This window comes from Xyrauchen texanus, chromosome 20 (genome assembly GCF_025860055.1).
Source record: "Xyrauchen texanus isolate HMW12.3.18 chromosome 20, RBS_HiC_50CHRs, whole genome shotgun sequence".
NCBI lineage: Eukaryota > Metazoa > Chordata > Actinopteri > Cypriniformes > Catostomidae > Xyrauchen > Xyrauchen texanus.
Genome location: NC_068295.1, coordinates 37,083,615 through 37,102,991, shown reverse-complemented (window position 1 = coordinate 37,102,991; position 19,377 = coordinate 37,083,615). Strand labels below are relative to the sequence as shown.

The window sequence follows — 19,377 nt, the reverse complement described above, 5'->3', positions numbered from 1 at the left end:
TCGTGCAGGCGCAAGCCCCCAGCAAGCCATGCACCCGGAGGCCCACCTGCCGGTAAATACTTAGCCCAGCCTGGATGTCAACAATGATTGACCACTAAAATCCATCCAATTAACCCAAAGGACTAATCATGCTGACTTGGGCGCAATATAACCCAGTGATGGAGAGGAGCAAGCAAACACATACACTTGATTAAACTATTGAAACTAACTACAACCGAGACGTCAAATGTTTGACTGCTCCTTATCTAGCCCCGTATCCTCCAAAATAACTCCAAAGCTTAGTGGAGAGCCTTTCGACTAAGCAAACAGGAGGATATTAATATGTATTTTTTTCATTTTATTTTTTAGTGACTGTGTTTTGCCTTCCATCCTCCTCTAAATGTGTCCTGTTATTGAGCAGTACCCCTGGTGCATGGCTTGTTGTGGACTGCTGTAAAGTTTATTACCTGTAATAGAGTTCAGGGGGCAGGGTTGCATTAGGGACTCAGTAAAGTTCAAAGGCATTCATTGGGGTTGAGCTGTTTCTTTTGACCAAATAACCACCTCAACACAAACACACACACACACACACACACACACACACACACACACACACACATATACACCCTTTTAAAAAAACAAAACAGTGCAAACTCATGGTAAGTACATCTAAATGAGCTCATGTGGGAAAATAAGTATCGCTTCCGTGTATTTTATACTGGACAGTTTAATGTGTAATTCTAATGTTGAATTCAAATTGTATGTTGTCTACAAATTAAGGCTGTCGATTTAATACATTAATTCAGTGCAATCAATTATATAAAAAATTATGTGTTACAACAAATAACACAATTAGTCATACCTCCTGCCTGTACACAAATTCTGTAATAGCTAGTTTTCCTGCCTAATTCAAGCTTGAAGTAGGTGTCACCGTCCTGTTTTAGTGAGTCGCAGTCAGCAGGGGGCAGTCAGCGCAACTCCAGCTGTAAAGAAATTCAAAGCATCAGCTGCACTCCGAATGCAGGGATTGCAATTTACATGCTTCAAAGTGTAACTACATTTACATCATCCTAAAAATGTGCCGTTTATGGCAAGATACGTTGAAAACTAGTGAAAAGCAATGTAAACGCAGTGAGACATTTAAAAAGCTATTTGGGAAATATGTATGTAGACCAACAGAAACAGCACATGCAAAACAAAGAAATGTGTTCTGTGAGAACAGCCCTTCATTTTACATTGGACAGATTGATGAACATAAATTGTAAAATAGATTGATATATTTTGCATTGTACCGTGTTCCTGCAGAGGCCCCATAACACTACACATTTTGGATATCTCCCTAGTCAAACACACCTGATTCAACTCATCAGCTAATTATAAGAGACTCCAAGACCTGAATTGGGTGTATCAGAAAAGGGAGCTATACAAAATGTGCAGTGTTGGGGGCCTCCAGGAACAGGTTTGAGAAACCAATCAATGCTTTACTTGTCTGCCACAATAATTTAATGTCTTTGAATTATCAAAATTATTATATTTCTTATAAATATTCTATTTGTAATTATTTTTACTATTTTAATATTACTATTTTAATATTACTATTTTATATTGTATTTTGTTAGGGAGCCTTTTTCAATTAATATATGCAATTAATATGATGTACAGTATTAATCACTATATCATGTAATTAATTAAATAAAAATTTGTAATAGATTGACAGCCCTTCTTAAAATATATTCAAAATCTATATGGTTAGGTCTGTTCCCAGTACTTCCCAGGCATTGGGCATGTTCTGTCAAGTGTGTTAGCTCTCATGAAACCCTAAGAAACTAGGCAAAATGCTTCAGTCTGCGTGTGTTAACAGATGATGTTTCTCCTGCAACTGAAACTTAATTAAAAGCACTAATTGACCGCTGTTCATTTCCCCCACATTCCCTCACCATGCCCTCCTGTAGTAAGTCAAGGAGCTCCCTACAACCCAGATGGTCAACCCATGGGAGGCTTTGTGATGGATGGCCAGCAGCACATGGGAATCAGACCACCTGGTAAGACCTTGGCATGTCTTCTTCATCTCTGACATCTTCCACATTCCCACAAGCCCCCCTCACTACCTCCTTCTCAGTCTGACTCCGATACTCTTGCCTGGCACAGGTGTGGTCCAATGCATTACACCCCTCACTCTTCTTTTCCAAAACCCATTTTCCCAGGATTCGCTCTCCTCTCTGTATCCAAGCCTCTTCCACCATGTGCAACTGGTCACTGTCGCAAACCACTCATCCCCCTCCCACCTCACCAGTTAAGCCGCAGGATTTGTCCAAAGCCAGGCTTCCTTCCAACCTTTAGCCTTTGAATGCATTATTTACTTGTTTGTTTACTTGTATTGTCTAATTTCCGTATGCTTTTCCTTTCTTCTCTATTAATAAATGGGGGATTGTGCTTTTGTTTCTTGTCCTTCTGTCTCTTGAGTTGTGGTCTGTTTATTTTCTCATCTTTTGGCTTCTTCTTCAATTTTTTCTCTCCTTCTAGGGCCTATGAGTGGGATGGGCATGAATATGGGCATGGAGGGACAGTGGCACTACATGTAACCTTCTAGTTAACCAATCGCAAAGCAATGGGGGAAGTAAGTACAAAAGCAGGGCCACCAACTATTCATGATTTGTGACATGTTTTCGGCAATACATTTGATTTGCTTTTACGAAATGGGAGAGAAATGTCTCTTTACTTCCTGCTTACCAATACTAATATTTCCTCACATATAAAGATTTTTCTCATGGGTGACTAGCTTCAAGCAGGAGTTTGTGTGCTAGTGTGTGTTTTCTTCTTTCTTTCGTCTCCACAGTTTTGGCTATATTATTAAACAGTGCATAGAGTCATATGGAAGGGGAAAATGAGAGTGGGCGAGATAGATAGATAGAGAGAGAGAAAGAGAGAGGGAGGAGGGATAGTTGAACGGGGAAAGAGGCAAATGCAGGGTGGGGGGATTGAGATTGGGGTTTTGGTCTGAGAAGGGGAGGGGTGCGTTACCATAGCAACAGACTGATTGGCAAAATGTAAGCAGTCTGCAGCAGTGCAAGGAAAGAAAAGTGCATGCTCCCAAAGTGTCTCCCTACAGTTGATGCATGAGTTACATTTATACACCAACCTGCGAAGCAACGCACAAAGAATTGCCCTCTCACTCCGCAGCCGAATACATTCAGAAATTATGTTAGCCTTACTTGGAATGTTTTAGGTGGAGCTGCTTCTTTCGACTCTGAGACTTGGTCCAATGTTTTCTCGTTTGTCTTTACTAATAGGATTATTAATGGCAAAGGCAGAGGAGATGAAGCAGTGCAAAATGGAGGTGTGCACAGCAGGGTACACAGCTTAGTCCAGCCTAATTGACTATATCCAAAATTAAATATGCCATCACAAGCAGTGTGACAAATGGATTTGACTTATTCAGTATATAAAAATAGAGATCATTAAGGCAGCCATGCACAGAATACCTCTGTTGTTAAAGATGCTCTTTACTTTAGTGTCTTTAACCAGGAGACATGGGCTGATAACACAAACTCTGTGATTTAAAAAAGTAACATCCCTGTGTGTCATCTTGTGTGCATATCTAAACACACAAGAGTGTTTCCTCATGTGCAAATGGCTGCTTACAGCAGCTGCCATTGTTCCCAGAAGACAGGAGAAAGAAACCTGCTTTAAACAGCCTCAATTTGCTTGCCGAATTCTGTAATTGGGGGTCGTATGTGGTATCTTAGATGAGATGGGTTGAGGTAAAAATGAGAGTGAGCAAAAGGGGGAAATTAGAAGAGAACAGGAGGCAGAGTGTGACAGAAATATGTCACCATGGTGAGGAATGCCTGGTCCTTATGGCTTCATCGCTGAAATTTCCTAGCTTGTCTAATTTAAATATCGTTACTTTAGTTTCTAGGTCAATTAAACGTAAGTGGTGTTTTATACTTCATGGCCAATTAAATTAATAGGTTATTACAAAAAAAAAAAAGTTATCTTATTTGATTAAGAGACCAAGGCTTCCTTATATTTTATAAGCAGTTTTCATTAATTGAGGAATTTTCCTCAAGGCGAGATTAAGCAGTTATTTGCTGGGAAGTCCTAAGACCTGAAATTAAGGTATTCCGAGCAGTCAAACTGCAACATTACTTAAAACCGAAGCCAATTAAACCTACTTAGCAAAGCGTTATGCTTTCTGCCCATGACGATTATAGAGCTTATGGCTCACAGAAACAATACACCTGTCAGCGTGGATAAAGCCTAGCTACTCAAGCAGAAGAGGGCGCGCCTTTGATAAGTGAGGGAACGACTGTTTTATGGCCATTTCCCCCTGCACCGTTCCTTGTATTTTTTCTACAAAATTAGCCAAGAATAGCCTTTTTTTCCATTTTAATTTCAAGACAAAAGCAAACACAGAAAGCATTAATTATGGGCATATGGACAAAAAATGTGCCCCCTCCACCCATACTTGAATGTTGCTTTGGTGAGCTGGAAGCTCTGCTGGAGACTCCCTCCTTTGTCTAAATTTTCATTCCTCCCAATCATTAAGCAGAAGTTTGTTAACCTTTTGCAGGGTCAAAGTACCCATTTTTCTGCTCTGAACTTTTACTTTTAAGGGGGAAAGGGGGCCTTTAGGGATTTAGCTCCTGTATTGTCTGTGTCAAACATCCCCTGTTGATTCGGTCCCATGGCACCTCTGAAAATAGACAGGCAAGGAACTCAATGTATTGATTGACTTATTAAGTGAAAAAACACATTTGCAACATGTGCCCTTTTCATGGCCAAGCATTGCTTTTCTGATAGAGTGGATGTTTTCATTCCTAACAATATTCACCAACAATGTGTTCAAGGATTGAAATCAAATACAGCTGACGACCCCTCAAAAGCTTGGGTCAGACCTTTAGCAGTGAATAATTGCAGGGGCATACAGATTACTGCTTCACATGCGAGTGCAAAGCACAAACCATTCTATATGCTATTCGAAAGCTGCAACCTAAGACCTATAACTAGGGCAATCACAAAAGACGTCTTTTTTTATTAACTTCAGTTTTATTTGTTGCTTTGTATCACTGCTGTCACAGGGTTATGGCCTTTCTGCTTGTGGCACATGCACGCACCCAGGTGAGGCCTCTCAAGTGACGGCCTTTGTAAATTTTCACCTTTCGTCTTTAATTTGAGCACAATGGCGGCGTTTCTCAGAGGGACTCTCAAAGTGAGCCAAAGACATTTGCTCATTGTGTTTAAAGTGAGATAAGTGAGGGGAGAAGGTAGAATAAAGGCATGGCTTATTTTACCTCATTTGTCATTGTTGTGGTCTCCTCTGGCAAAAAAGACTTGTGCTTGGGACACTTAGCAGTTCATTTCCACTTATGTGCCATTTAGTGTTAGACATCCTAAGCACTATTTGGACAGAATCATTTTCGGATGGGATTAGGATATCTGTAGTTTTTTCAAAGATGGGAGTGTTTATTGTCTTGATGCGGGGGTTACGGAGGTCATGCACTCTGAATTTGTGCACCACAAAACCAAGAGAAACAAATAAGACTTATACATGTAAGATTATAACATTAATAAATTGAATTAATTTAGGTGAGGAGCATACCTGGCATAACTTTCTTACTTAAATAAAATATGATGATGTTGTTCTGAAAATGTGGGAAGTACTTGATGCACCACCTGGCATTTTGCCCGAAAGTTGGAAAAATTTTGAAAATCCATAGTGAATTTGCACCTGGTTGTGCAATAAGACATGTATCTTTAGTTACAGTAGTCCATGAAGGGCCAAATTAAGGAGGATAAGCATTGTGAAAATCACAGCAATCACAGTTATTCATATTTGGATGGAATTAGATTTCTCACAGGTTCACAGTTATGAAAATATGAAAATAATTTGCTCCATACCTTTATTTGCTGTGTTAGAACAACACTGATATGTTTGATTCAGATGGGATTAAAATCACAAATTATGTCTGTGAAACAAAAATTTTCCTGGCATCCTCAAGGAAAACAAGTACTGCCCAAATAAGGCTATATTTGTATTAATTTGAAGGTTCTCTTGGCTACTAGAACATATACTAGAATGTGGTTTAAGAGTTTAGAGTGTGCACATTAATCAATGCTTGCCCTCTTATCAGAAAATAAAAGTCAATGCCTTATTCATTATAGGCACATCATAGTCACTGTTATCCAGTGGGTAGCCAATTATATAGATTTCGTCACAGTGTTGTTCTTTGAGATGAATATAAAATTTGCAAATTAAGCCAAACAACAGATGCATATCGACCGTTGGGTTGACCTTAGTGAAGGACAGCCTTCCGGTTGACTAGGCGGGTACAACGGTGGCTGGTACCTGGCTTTATAGATACGGCACTGAGTACAGATCCCTGCAAAGTGCTGTGTTCAGGCCTGCGAGTTACTCCCTAAAGAGGCACCTTCTCCCACTACATGGATTGCTCTCTTCCCATTCATTACAGAGGACAGTACTCTCACAGAGGCATCTCTTACAACCACATGACTTAGTCACATGTGCATTTCTGCTGCTGTGATTGCAGAGTCAAACTGTCCTTGAAAAGGGAATTATTGGCTTAATGACTTCCCTAATGGATACATGCATAAACAAAGGATAAAATGGATAATGTCATGTCTGACGGTTCCAAATGCAGCTTTAATAATATTGCTGTTCTGTTCTGTTTTTTTTTATATTTTTTCATTCCAGGACTGCAAGGCATGCCAGCGGATTACCTGTCACACAGTGGCCCAGTGGGTATGGCTATGGGACAAGCAGGATACAGCGCCTCCCAGATGCCCCACCACCCTGCTCAGTTGGGGCACGGACCTCCCATGCGTTCCTACATTTCTGGACACCCCCCCCACCCAGCGATGTTGATGCATGGAGGACCACCTCACCCTGCCATGCCCATGTCAGTCTCTAGCCCCCCCATGTTCAATCCAGGAGACCCTACCATGGGCGGACAATTCATGGACATCCATGCCCAGTAATGTACTAAAATGGATACTTTAATTGACTGTGATGGACAGAAGAGGAACTGCGATTGGTTTTCTGGGGCTCACGTAGCACCCATTACATACTGACTTGTTACAGAGACTGAGGAGCTTGTATCTTGGCTATACATTTGGATCAAGAAAGAAGCCGATTTCTGTATACTATTGGACACATTAAAAGGATGTGCCCTTTGTGTAAAACAGAGAGAGAGTGAGAGAGAGAGAGAGAGAAAGAAAGAAAGATTGAATTTATTACTATATCAGCCTCTAGAAGGGAGGGATGAGGACATACTGTATACTGTTGTAAAATTGCATTGGACTTTCATAAGAACTGGGGGAAAAAAGTATTGTAAATGTTATCGTATTGTTCTGCATATTATGTTGTTTCTAATAGATTTTTTTTTAAAGGATGTGAACTTTTTTCCACACTATGTGTGTGCCATCTCCATAGACTTTTGGCCTCCTCCATCACTTTGCGTTTAAAAGAGAGAAAAAAATATATGTGAATAAATCAATATTTCATGGAATACATGATTTGCCGGGCCATTTTTTTCCCTGTCCTGTGGGAGGGTGGATTACCTGTGACCCTTCAGGGCCTTAAGGAAGACATAGAATGATATCCACCTGTCTGAGCCACATCCCCCGTCTTTAAGGAGGTCTTTATTTTGCATTCCCAGTTTGTACACATAACGGACCCCACAACACCTAACACATCAGCACTGGAACCAGTGAAAATTAATTGGATGTATGAGAAGCTGAATGTGATTGTGAATGTGTGTCAGGCCAACCCATCAAACTTTAAGCATTTAAGTTATTAATGGGACTTGGGATTCATATATGCTTTTGATTAAGCAAACTGTTTTTTGGGATATTGGTTTAACATGTTGCTATCACTTGTTTGAATTTTGGAGAGTTTATGTATACATTGTAAATGAATAAATTTTGTGTAAAAAGAGGGGAACGTGAGCTATATTTCATATATTTGTGATTCCGGGCCTGGTTTAATCTTTAATAACACTGGTTCATTATTCATGCTTTATATCTGCCCAATATAACCTACATATTCTAAAAACGAAGTCTTCATGGAATCTGTGCCTACAGAAATGTGCAGACAGCTTTCCTCCGAGTTTGAATAGCTGCTATTTACAGTGCAGATCCCATGCAGGCATACCAATAATTTTTTGACTGCAGAATATGTGGGATTTTATTTTTATTTTTTTCATAAGAAACTATTACAAAAGATTATTTATATTTTTTTGTATATACTTGTTCAAAGTGGTTATATTATGCATATATTCAATTGCCAACAGATTAATTTTACTTCGATTTGCATTTTTTTTGCTCTAAATATCTGAAAAAAAGAAAAAGCTTTTCCCACCCTTCTTAATGAACCCAAAATTAAACCTCTTGGTTTAATTCCCATACCATTACACTGAGGTGATCAAATGTTTCTATCTGATAAATGCCCTAAAACCAATGATAATTTATAGTTCTATAAGACATCTATAGATTAAGCTGGGGATTATTATTCTACACTTTAATACTCACATTTTATTCCACCTGAGAAATTTTTGGCCAAACATTACATTACAGTGTAAAAGCTAGAGAGTAATTAAGTACAATAAAGCAACATGCATATTAATGTTAACATGTTGTAATTGCACACTGTTGTTTAATTAATTATAATAACACATAATATGTTACACAGGCACTGTTATGTAAATTGTCACCAAACTTTCTTATCCCATTAAAAAATTAAAAATAAACAAATCTGAACACGAGTTGATAAAATGCACAAGGTGAGTCCAAGTTTTTAAAAGGGAGCAGCATATTTTAGCCTATATCGTGTAAAAACAGGTGCTCAAATCCGGAAGCAAACAGGTTGAAATGACAATGTTTGTCTGCACATTCAGATCTCTCACGTTTGCTAGTGTGCAACAATGTGCGGCCAACTCGACGGAGGCTCACACGGGGGGATAGATGAGGTGGAGGGACGGATAAAGGAAGAATTATCCCCCGTTTAGCATTAAAATTCATTTAGATAAAATTGCCACAAACACTTAAATGGGAAGATTAGTTCCCCCTCACGCCTTATTTCACTCACTCAATGGCTCCGTCAAGAGCGCTTGAAACGGCATTATCCAGGCGATGGCGGTTTCCAAGAGACCCGCTCAAGCCGAGCTCTGAAATAATCCCAAAACAGACAAAACTAATCGAAATGTATGTTTACGGTGGATTCAATACGACCACGAGAGGAAAATGTGGTAGGCTACATAATTATTGTGGGAATGCTAGAAAAAAAAGTTAGCCGGCTTATAGCGAAAGGGCTGATGGCAGGTTAAACTACACTCCCATAATAAATCAATAAGTTCCCTTTCACAAACCCGTCCCTCAGTTTTCTATCGCCATTGTAGTTTTATTACCGTCTCTTCGCTGAATGTTTTGCTCTCAAGCAACGCGGAACACAGGCGACGTTTTAATGACACCGTTTCAGCTCCTCAGATTTGGATTCCTCAAGCGTTCGCCATTCGGTGCTCTGGAGACACGGTAGATAAATCCCATGTTTGACTGCCATCTTTAGGGGATCTGGAAAACTGTCCTTAAGGGGGCATGCATATTTTATGTTGCGCTGTTGTCCAGATATTCCCTAATGGACTGCAATAGTCAATAACTAAAATGATGTAGGGGGGAAAATATTTGTTGATAATTTTATGTATAAATAGGCTAGATACTAAAAAAATAAACGATTTGTTATGCATTTGGGTCACAATTCACAGTGCAGTGTTCATGTTACCATGCTACTGAGCAATATTAATGAAATATATATTAATCCATTAATTTTTTGTGAAGTATCTTGAAAAAAAACCCATTATTGTTGTTGTTGTTGTTGTTATTGTTGCTGTTGTAACGGTAATGTATACAGAAATCTGAATTAGCCTATGGACATATTGGAATAGTTATAGTTCATATATTTGAGCATAGGCTACATATTCCAATTCCACTATATTACTTAGGAAAATATATATATATATATACATATATACATATATACATACATATATATATACATATATGTAAATGTACATATACACACATTAAATGTATGTCCACATAGTCTAAGTAGGCCTATGTGACTTTTTATATTAGTGAAAAACATATAGGCCTATGAACATATATTTCTTATTTGTGTTTTACATGTGTTGCCCGTATTAAATATAGGCCTATACAAAACCGAAAATAGGGCTGCTGTATGTAAGAAAGCAAGTTATTCAATCTTGATTCACTTTATTCAGTATTTTATTCAGGCTAGCACTTTTTTTTTTTTTTTTAAATCAGTTTTTTACAAAGTGCTTAGCAGAAGACGTAGCTAATGTACGTTCACATAATGATATACAAGACAATAAACTAATAGGCCCACATAGCCAAAATATGCTAGTACACATTTATAAACCTTTTCAATGCAATTTCAATAGCGTTTAATAAACGTATGAATTCATATGGCTATACAGATATACATTTACAATTGTCGGTTGTAAATTCCCAACGGTTAGTTTAGTCTCCTAATGAACGTTTCGTGACCTTTGCAAAATTAACATGAATATTGATTTTCTTTATGTATACGCAGTCAAATACATATAAGGACGACGCCTTTTCCATCTGTTGTTTAAGAAGAAAGCAGAAAGCTTTTATCTGGCTCTGACCACATATTGAACCCTGTGAGTAATGACTGAAAGAAATGTGTTCCATAAGCACAGAGGTGCCCAAACAAGACTTTCTGCCTCCCATAAAGAGCAGCATGGCTGTGCTGTTGCATGCTTCTGTCATCTGTACTCTCTATTCAAGTAGTTTTGCTTCAGTTTGAAAACTTTCACAAAGGGTCATGTGTCCTCCCAGCACGCCAGCAGAAGCAGTGACAAATGCAAATGCGGTCAGATCCACTGGTCTTGTATGAGAGGGTTATGTCCACTCACCATGACGTGTGTGTTTGTGTCTGTGACTTTTTGTATGTTAGTGAGAAATACTGCAGAACAAAAAAATGCCTTTAGCACACTTGGGTTATTCCATCATTTATTTATCATTTTACATAAATAAAAGATCAAATCAAATACAAATGTAAACTTGTATGTTCGAGAAACGCTATTAAAAGAAACACTATAGGCAATATGTTTTTTTTTTTTTTTTTTATGTGGATTATACAATGTTACAATCCAAACCATATGAGATATCGTCATTTGTAAACATTTGTAATCAATACAATGCATTAATCAAAGCGTTTTAATAACCAAAACAACTTCTCACTTTAGTTGTCCAACTAAAGCATTGACCATTACTAGTGGTAGGCTATATAAAGCTAAATATGTCACAAACTCGATCAAAGCATTGCTTTTATTCTTGTATTTATTTAGCCTAATATGCTGAAACAATTTCAATAGACAAATCCACTCACCCAGCAATCAGACTAACGCATAAAACTAATAAACAATAGACTAAATAAATATATTTGATCAGTCAGGTCGGTTCAAACACAATTGTAGGCAACGGCATGATGTTAAATACACAGAATTGTGATTTAAAACGAGAAACCGGTGCCGGATGTGTCTCTATGAAAGTGTAATTCTGTTTCAACAACTTACCAAGCGTGTTAACACATAGAATAATGCTGTGTGCCAGCTGGTAGACTAGGCTACTAGAGAGAAAAGTCTGAAGAGAAGAGATGGAGTGTCCAGAACTGCACCAGGGCCATTTTGGATGTCATCTGTTTCCTTGGTGACTTGAGCCCACCCCTGAAAGCCCCTGGGCTCCAGGACTGTTGGAGAGAAACGCGCTATTTTCTGCACCATCATCTATCACTGTCACCACGTAATGATTCCCTTCGCAGCTCCTTATTGATGTTTGTAATTGCATTATCTCATAAGGGGGTGATCAATGAAAGCGAACTATGTATGCATTGTGGGGTCAGAGGATGCAGGATTGCTTTCTTGTCGGCTCAGTTCAATAAGCGGTTATTATACCGCGTCGTACTCCACAATTAAGATATAGATATATTTTAATCTTTTCTTTTCCAGAGAAATAACAGAATAAGTCAAATGTGTACCTCGTGAAAGCAAATAGCACATAGAATGCAAGAACTATTAAGTTGCAACTTAACTTCACGACTGAATTTCAACATGATTCTTGAAAGAGACATTTTGCATGGCCAATTGGACAAATAGCACACATTTTAAGTCACAGATGAGGCTCGTGAAAGTTTTGGAATAGATCATTTACAGCGTCTAAGCTCAATATTTTGATAGTTATTGTGCCGCAATGGCGCTGAAGAACAATAAAAAAAGAAATAAAAAAATAAAAAACATGTGGCATCTCAGAGTTTTTTTTTTCTTTTTTTTTTTTTTACAGATCGCACTTGATGGTTTTGGACGTTCAGTCCAAAATGAAGCACGCAAATGAAGTCATAATATCATGTTTCAGGTTCCAGAGGGAGGAATTGTGAGCCCACGAATAAAGCAAATGCGTCTATTCAATGGTAAACAGTAAACACAAAAAGAGAAATTTAAACGGGTTATTGTTCCCCTGTACTTATAAAGACAATATCCATAAAAATATTTGAACATGAAAAGCAGTAATCAATCATTTTAAATTCAAACTAAAATGTAAACACGAAAGGTCTTAATGAATGGAGTGCTTCAATGTGAAAACGTGATGCTTGTTTTTTATTTTTTTTTTATTTTTATTTTATTTTTATTCATTCATTTTACGCAACGTGATGGCATTATAGCAAATGTTTTGAACGGCGGAAAATCGGTTGGAAATATACGATCGATATATTTATTTATTTGCTGATACATAACTTGAGCTTTTAGCTCTGTTTTGGCGCAGGAGGAGTTCTGTCAACAGATGTGAATAGAAATATTCCAGAGAGAGAATGGAGACGTGCGTGTTAGTCTGTTCCAGGAACCACAATGACGCGCACTGTTGCAATAGTGTCTCTAAATGTAAAAGCTGTCACAGTGTCTCTGTTTCTCTTTTCACACCGACTGCATGTACATTTATTATCATTATTATCATCATTATTATTATGTATGCTGTTGTTGTCATTATTCGAGAAAAGTAAAAGTATACTGATAACAAACTGATAACAGCCTTTATAGTATATTTCTAAAATTATTTTTGTCACCAAAATTATTTTTTGTACCAGAACAGCGCCTTGCCAACTGGGACATGGTTTAAACAAAACGTTGTGATTAGTACTATCTCTTTCTCTCTTTCTCTATCTCAAGGTCACCACGGCAGCGGATTATGAAGGACAAGAGCTGGTAAAGCAGCCTTGGATGTCAGTGAAAGGTGCGCCAGCCCGTCTCCCGTCTTCACCTGGTGAGATCCGATCCATAATAGTCGTTGTGTGTTAGGCTTTAATGAGAGCTCACCGACCCCCACCTGCCCAACCGTCCCGATGAATGTCAAAACGCATTCAGCAGCAGCATCTCTCCGCTCTCTTTTATGTTATGAAGTATTATGTTTCGCTTATACAATAACCACTTATGTTCTCTCGTCGCTTTGATCCCTGCGAGACAGTGAAGTGCGATGCATCTGCTGCTAGGGAGGAAGATAAACGCAGCACACGTTCAAAGACCGAAACAAAAAGAGCCTATCAAGTTATGAGAACTTTTATAGGATTAAGGAAGATTATACATTTAAATGAACAAATAGCCATACTTTAAAATACCTCTACATCAACAAAAGAAAAGAAAAGCATGGACTCATATGGAGATCAGTTTTACATTAAATCATTACATTATCATATATGTATTATGCACATAGCCCTTTGATAATTGAATATTATTCATTTTGCCATTTCATGTAAATACGATACAACTTAAAAATAATATGAATGAAACTTGAAACTATGAATGTTTAGTTTTGAAAGCAGCACACGACTTATTGGCAAAATACATATATTCGGATAAAAACATGATAAATACATTTAGCATGTTTGCTTAACAATCTTAAATTGGTAGCCTATATATTTATTGAATGTTGCCGTTAATATTTTGAATTCGCCACCATTTGAGTGCAAAAATACATCGGGATTAAAATATTCTTAAGGATATAATTGTTCAAAGGACAATATGAAAATAAAATCTTAATATATGCAATTACATTCATTTGTGGACTGAAAAAAATGTTATTGATCAATTTCTTAAAGATTTTAAGTAACCTATACAAACAGAGGAGTTTTGAGTTTTACGATACAGTAGAAAATCTCTGTGCGTCACATGACTGGAACTGAAGGTGAAAAGGTCACCACTGCTTTAGGTAAATATGTGAGCTGCAAGTTGAGACAAGGCAGAGAGTCACAAATTCCACTGGCATAGCAGAAGAGTGATAAACCTCCAAGTCTGACCCGAGGCCAGTGGCCTCCTCATTTATTTATTCTCGGAGGCTGTATTTCGGTACATGTGAACGTTTCTTTTTGATGTGCCATATAGTACTGCTAGAATCTGCTAAAAAAAAAACGACAGATCAAAAAGGGAAATGTTTCAATATTACTGTGTTGAATAGCAGTAGCCTATTATAACCATTAAGCTGAAATAACTAACACTTTATGGTAAAATAGAGAATAAATCAGTATATTAAAATGACCGGGAATTAATTATTTAATTAATAACAGTAGCCTCCGACAATATAAAGAAAGAGTAACACATCATACCAATGTTTATAAATTAAATAATAATAAAAAAATAAGATATGACCATTAGTTAATGTCCAAATATATCTATATTTGACTGTACACGAATTACATATCTGTTAGTCAAGTGGGCTATTATATGTTGTCTATTAGAACGTGTTTATCAAATTAAATAACCTCTTAGACATTCAGCCAGCAATATGTTGGTATAAAAAAATAATACACGTTTTCTTAAGAGCAAAACTATTAAACGTAGGCCTAAATAAATAATAAAAATAAATAGGCCTATGTGTGTATATTATCTGCATACCCTATATTTGTTCCACCCAGGCATTAGTCTCTTTTTGCATCAGTCGTGGAGCATGGTCTGCGTCTCCTCTGTGCAAAAGGCTCCTTTGTGTCAGGAATGATTCTCTGGTAAGCTAATGCTGTAAATAAAACAGTTGTTTATTCACACATCACAGTCCGTTTTAAGACAACCGTTTCCTAATGATGAATTAAATCCGGTAGCGATTTTAAAGTAACACCCAAAGTGTATGTGTGCCTTACAGCACGCATAATTATCAGCCACACATCCGTGACGGGTTAAAAATGTCAGCGAGAAGCTCTCTCACCTTGTCAGTTTTTCGGAATTGCTTGTTTTCACTTTCCCACCCTCAAGTGCGTGAATCAAACACAAATAGGGTACTTTGTTATTGTTGTCTAGAGGAGCGCACGCAAAACCGCAGGATGCTTTCAGAAATGTGCGCACAATGTGTTTATTAACTAAAACCAATTATAAGTTTGTGGTATGCAGCTGTTTTATTTCATTATTTATTTTACTTTTAATCAACGGGACTTACTTTCGCACTTTATCACGAATGCATCATGTGTAAACTCAGTGCAAACGCAGGGAAACTATTATTTTGAGGAAATGCAAATACGCAACGCTCAAGTAAACAACAAGAGTCTGATTAGTGTGATATTGGGGAGACAAGGGGAGACATCACACTTTTAAAGTGAATGGGTGGTGTGGTGGAATTGGGGTGGTTTTTCTTTTGAAAGACAAGTTCTGTATACGCACATAACTTAATTTCTTGGCTAAAAAAAGCTATTCACCATTTCCATAATTATTGCCCAGGAAAAAAGATACAGTTATTTTAATTCATTTTGGCACTGTATGGGATAAGTATAGGAGCCTCCCATTAAACAGTCTAAGCTTTTCTGTAAAAATATTATCAAACATGGTACATAAAATATAGCAAATGGAACAATTATTAAACGATTGTTTTGGCCAACATAAATGAATGTAACAAATTAATAATAATAATAATAATAATAATAATAATAATAAAACAGTTGCCCCAACCAGGCATTATAAAAAATCCCCTTGTTCTGTGAAGTGATTTCAGCCTTTTAAAGTCTGCCTTTATTATATAATTAACCATTGTTTTAATGAATGCCAGTGTTCTTTTAATTGTGTTTACTTCACTTTTTATTTGGCAACTACAAAAACATAATTAAATTAAAATTTTAGTTTGGAGGATAGAATTTAGAAAAACTAAATATTCTAATTTAAGACAGTTTTTAACTCTCTCATAACCACTGCTAAAAAATAAAATAATAATAATAAAAAAAAACGTGTAGGGCAACTGAATACATTTAACTCAAAGCCTGTAACTGATCTCTTGTGACAATTAGCCCCATACTCCCCTATTCAATTTGAACATAATACCTACATAAAATATATCATGCATATAATGTTTAATGTTTACAGTATTTCTGCAGTTTCATATCATTATGCAACAAATACTGTAATATTTTTATTTTCTGTATAGCAGGAATCAATCTTAGCATGATTGGCAGTGCTCATTATAACAGTCTTGAGTTCAGCAGTGTATGTGAGTGAGTGATTACATCATTGCTGGAGAATCAAAATAGATTATCCTGCCAGTTCATTCATGCATTCGTTTGAAAATCTTTATATTCATCCATTTAGTCATCTGCTTTGTTTTCTTTTCAGTCGTCTCTCACTATGAGCTTATAGTTGCATGATTAATTTTTTGTCTTTTTAATGCTTTGCAACATTTGACTGTGCATCTGGTGTTAGACCATGTGACAGGCCACAAGTATATACCCGTACAACTGTTTATTTTACACGAGCACTTTTAAGACGCACCCATGCAGCAAACAGTTGGGTGATGCTCACTTGGGTGGGTGATTACTACAGTGTGAAATTTAGCTGCCATGGTGTCATGATGCCAATATATCTGTTTTCAGCTGAAAAATGCATCCTAATATTCTGCTGTCTGAATCAAAATATGCTCACTTTTAAGTGATCTTCCTTTTAGTCTGTGTAATATATGGAGCAAGATTCCCATTTACAGTAATAGAAGCTACCAGAGGTCTTAATCCTGAACAGACACGCACAACCCAATGCTACGCTTTCTGCTGTGTAGTTTATGGTCCATAGACAGTTTATAAAAAGCAATGTAGTCTATCAAAGTGGCTGACTGACTCTGCACAAGAGGTTCAGTTAGAAATAGTGTGCTCACTCTGCTGTGGAGGTTTGCAGGTAACAGTGGGGAGCCCATCAGCTACTTACACTAAACCAAACATTTGAAGGAAGTGGGAAAAGCCTCTTCTTCATCTTTAACTCAGTTGAAAAAGAAGAGTGAGTGCAGAATAGATGACAAGTACACTTGTATTATGGACTCCAAACCACTGATGTTCTGCTTCATACGTGGTTTAATATATAAAAAGAAAAAAAGAATCTTACTGCAAGAATACAATTTTAGCACAAATATAAGAACTCTGTTAGGACATATTCTGTAAATTATAGTATTATCACTATTGCTATTAAGGGTACAAATTCTGTGTCTTGATAATTTTCTTAAAACATACAACATTTAAAGAGGAAGGACTACATGTTTGTTGACCAATGGTGGACAGAGGGACAGGTTTGGAAAATCGATTGGATTATTTTGTGCAATTTTCTTTGGTGGCGCAAGTGGTGCAAAAATTGCACACCTTTTAAAGACCGCATCTCACGCACATTCTCAGCTGAAATACATTTATTTACTATTTTGATATTAAAAGACTAGTTCACCCAAAATGATTATTCTCTCATCATTCACTTACCCTTGTGCCATCTTAAACACGTATGACTTTCTTTCTTCTGCGGAACACAAACAAATATATTTGTATGGAAATATGATGTTTTTTGTCTATATACATGGCAAGTCAATGGGTGCAAAACTTTTAAGGTCCAAAAAGGACATTCAGGCAGCATAAAGGTAATCCTTACAGCTCTTGTGGTTAGTCTTCTGAAGCGATAAGATTGGTTTTGTGTAAGCAACAAACCAAAACGTGAAGCTCAATTACACTGGCTTGAATCTGACGCATGTGCAGGGTGTTGTGCAGCAAGGAAGAGTATTCAAGCTTCAAATGATGATCACGCCTAGGAGACTGCAGATGGCATGATTAATAGTGAAAAAGAGTTATATTTTGGTCTGTTCTCACCCAAAACCGATCGTATTTCTTTAGGAGACATGGAATAAACCATTCGGAAGTGTTGGACCCCTTTGACAAACACCTCATATCAAAATATCTTGTTTTGTTATCCGTAGAAAAAAGAAAGTAATTTGAGTTTGAGACAGAATAAGGGTAATATAAATTAAAATTATTATAGTTATGTTTTTCTAAATTAAATACCCAACCCAAACCCTAAACCTAACCATTATTTTAGTTGGAAAATAACATTTGTGTAGTGAAAGGAAGAAAACAGCAGTGTTTGAAACAAGATAAAGGAAATGCTACAGATAATTGACGTATATAAGTAATTTCTATTGCATAAAAAATGTGGAATGAGTAAAGTGTTGGATTGGAGGCTATCTGAAATATAATGCCTGTATTGCATCAGTTTCAAATTATGTTAGTTCATTAGCTGGTCTCTATGGGAATAAAAGCTGTACCTTTACGTATGAGCCAAGACGTAAAATATCTTACCATTTTGCCATCTTGTATGAATTATTAAAGTTGTCATTAGACTCGGCTAAACATGGTTCTCTTTTAGACCTTCCCTGAAATCCTCGGTCTTAATGTTGTTTTCCACTACCACAGTCATTTAAAGTCTACCTGTGTCAATGGGGTTGAAATAACCCTCTGTTCCTTTCAGTCCAATAAAGGATTGGCTAAAGTGTGAAAGAAAGACAAATTCATCACCTTCCTTGATGTGTGAGAGAGCTTGAAACAGAACTCCCAAATATTTAAGCTGGTTTAAAGATGTGCCACCACCATTCCTGCAGTCCAGAAATGTTTCTGTCTAAGATAAATCCCTCTCCACTTAGATGTAAAGGTAACACATCCATCTGATAAGGCACCCTTTGCCCCCTCCCCACACACTTTACTTTGGACAAGGCTACACATTTAGCATAAAAGCTTTTAGCGTGCCGTGCCGCAGTTGAGGCAGGCTATTGTTAGGCTTTGTGATGGATTAGCACGAGATCCTACTAAGAATGTTAGTGTTACATGCTATAACATTTTTTAATTTATTAAGGTTTGTATAAGCAGGGTCATTGGTGCTAAATGGGATGTCAATGAGTAAAAAAAAATTTGAAGATAAATATTAAGCACTTTAAACAAGTAGTAACCTGAGTTGCACCTCCGCAGATCCGGGATAAAAGCATTATTTGAACTGAAGGGTGTTGGCTAAGGGGTGAAGAGGACAG

At 37.2% G+C, this 19,377-nt stretch overlaps 1 protein-coding gene and 1 long non-coding RNA gene across 3 annotated transcripts in view; both read left to right on the top strand.

Moving 5' to 3' along the window:
* LOC127660990 (homeobox protein Meis1) overlaps positions 1–7,936 on the top strand; it is a 77,267-nt gene extending 69,331 nt beyond the window's left edge. The window contains exons 11-13 of one of the 2 annotated variants that reach the window (XM_052151506.1): positions 1,932–2,021; positions 2,503–2,596; positions 6,695–6,842. In XM_052151506.1, the coding sequence (XP_052007466.1) occupies positions 1,932–2,021; positions 2,503–2,561 (149 nt within the window). In that variant the 3' untranslated portion in view covers positions 2,562–2,596; positions 6,695–6,842. Of the gene's footprint in view, positions 1–1,931; positions 2,022–2,502; positions 2,597–6,694 lie in introns of both variants that reach the window. The other variant, XM_052151505.1, reaches the window with a different exon arrangement.
* Positions 7,937–13,253: 5,317 nt separating this feature from the next.
* Positions 13,254–19,377, top strand: part of LOC127660402 (uncharacterized) — a 29,388-nt gene continuing 23,264 nt past the window's right edge. Inside the window, exon 1 of the long non-coding RNA XR_007972636.1 lies at positions 13,254–13,353. This is a non-coding gene — a long non-coding RNA (uncharacterized LOC127660402). The remainder of the gene's footprint in view (positions 13,354–19,377) is intronic.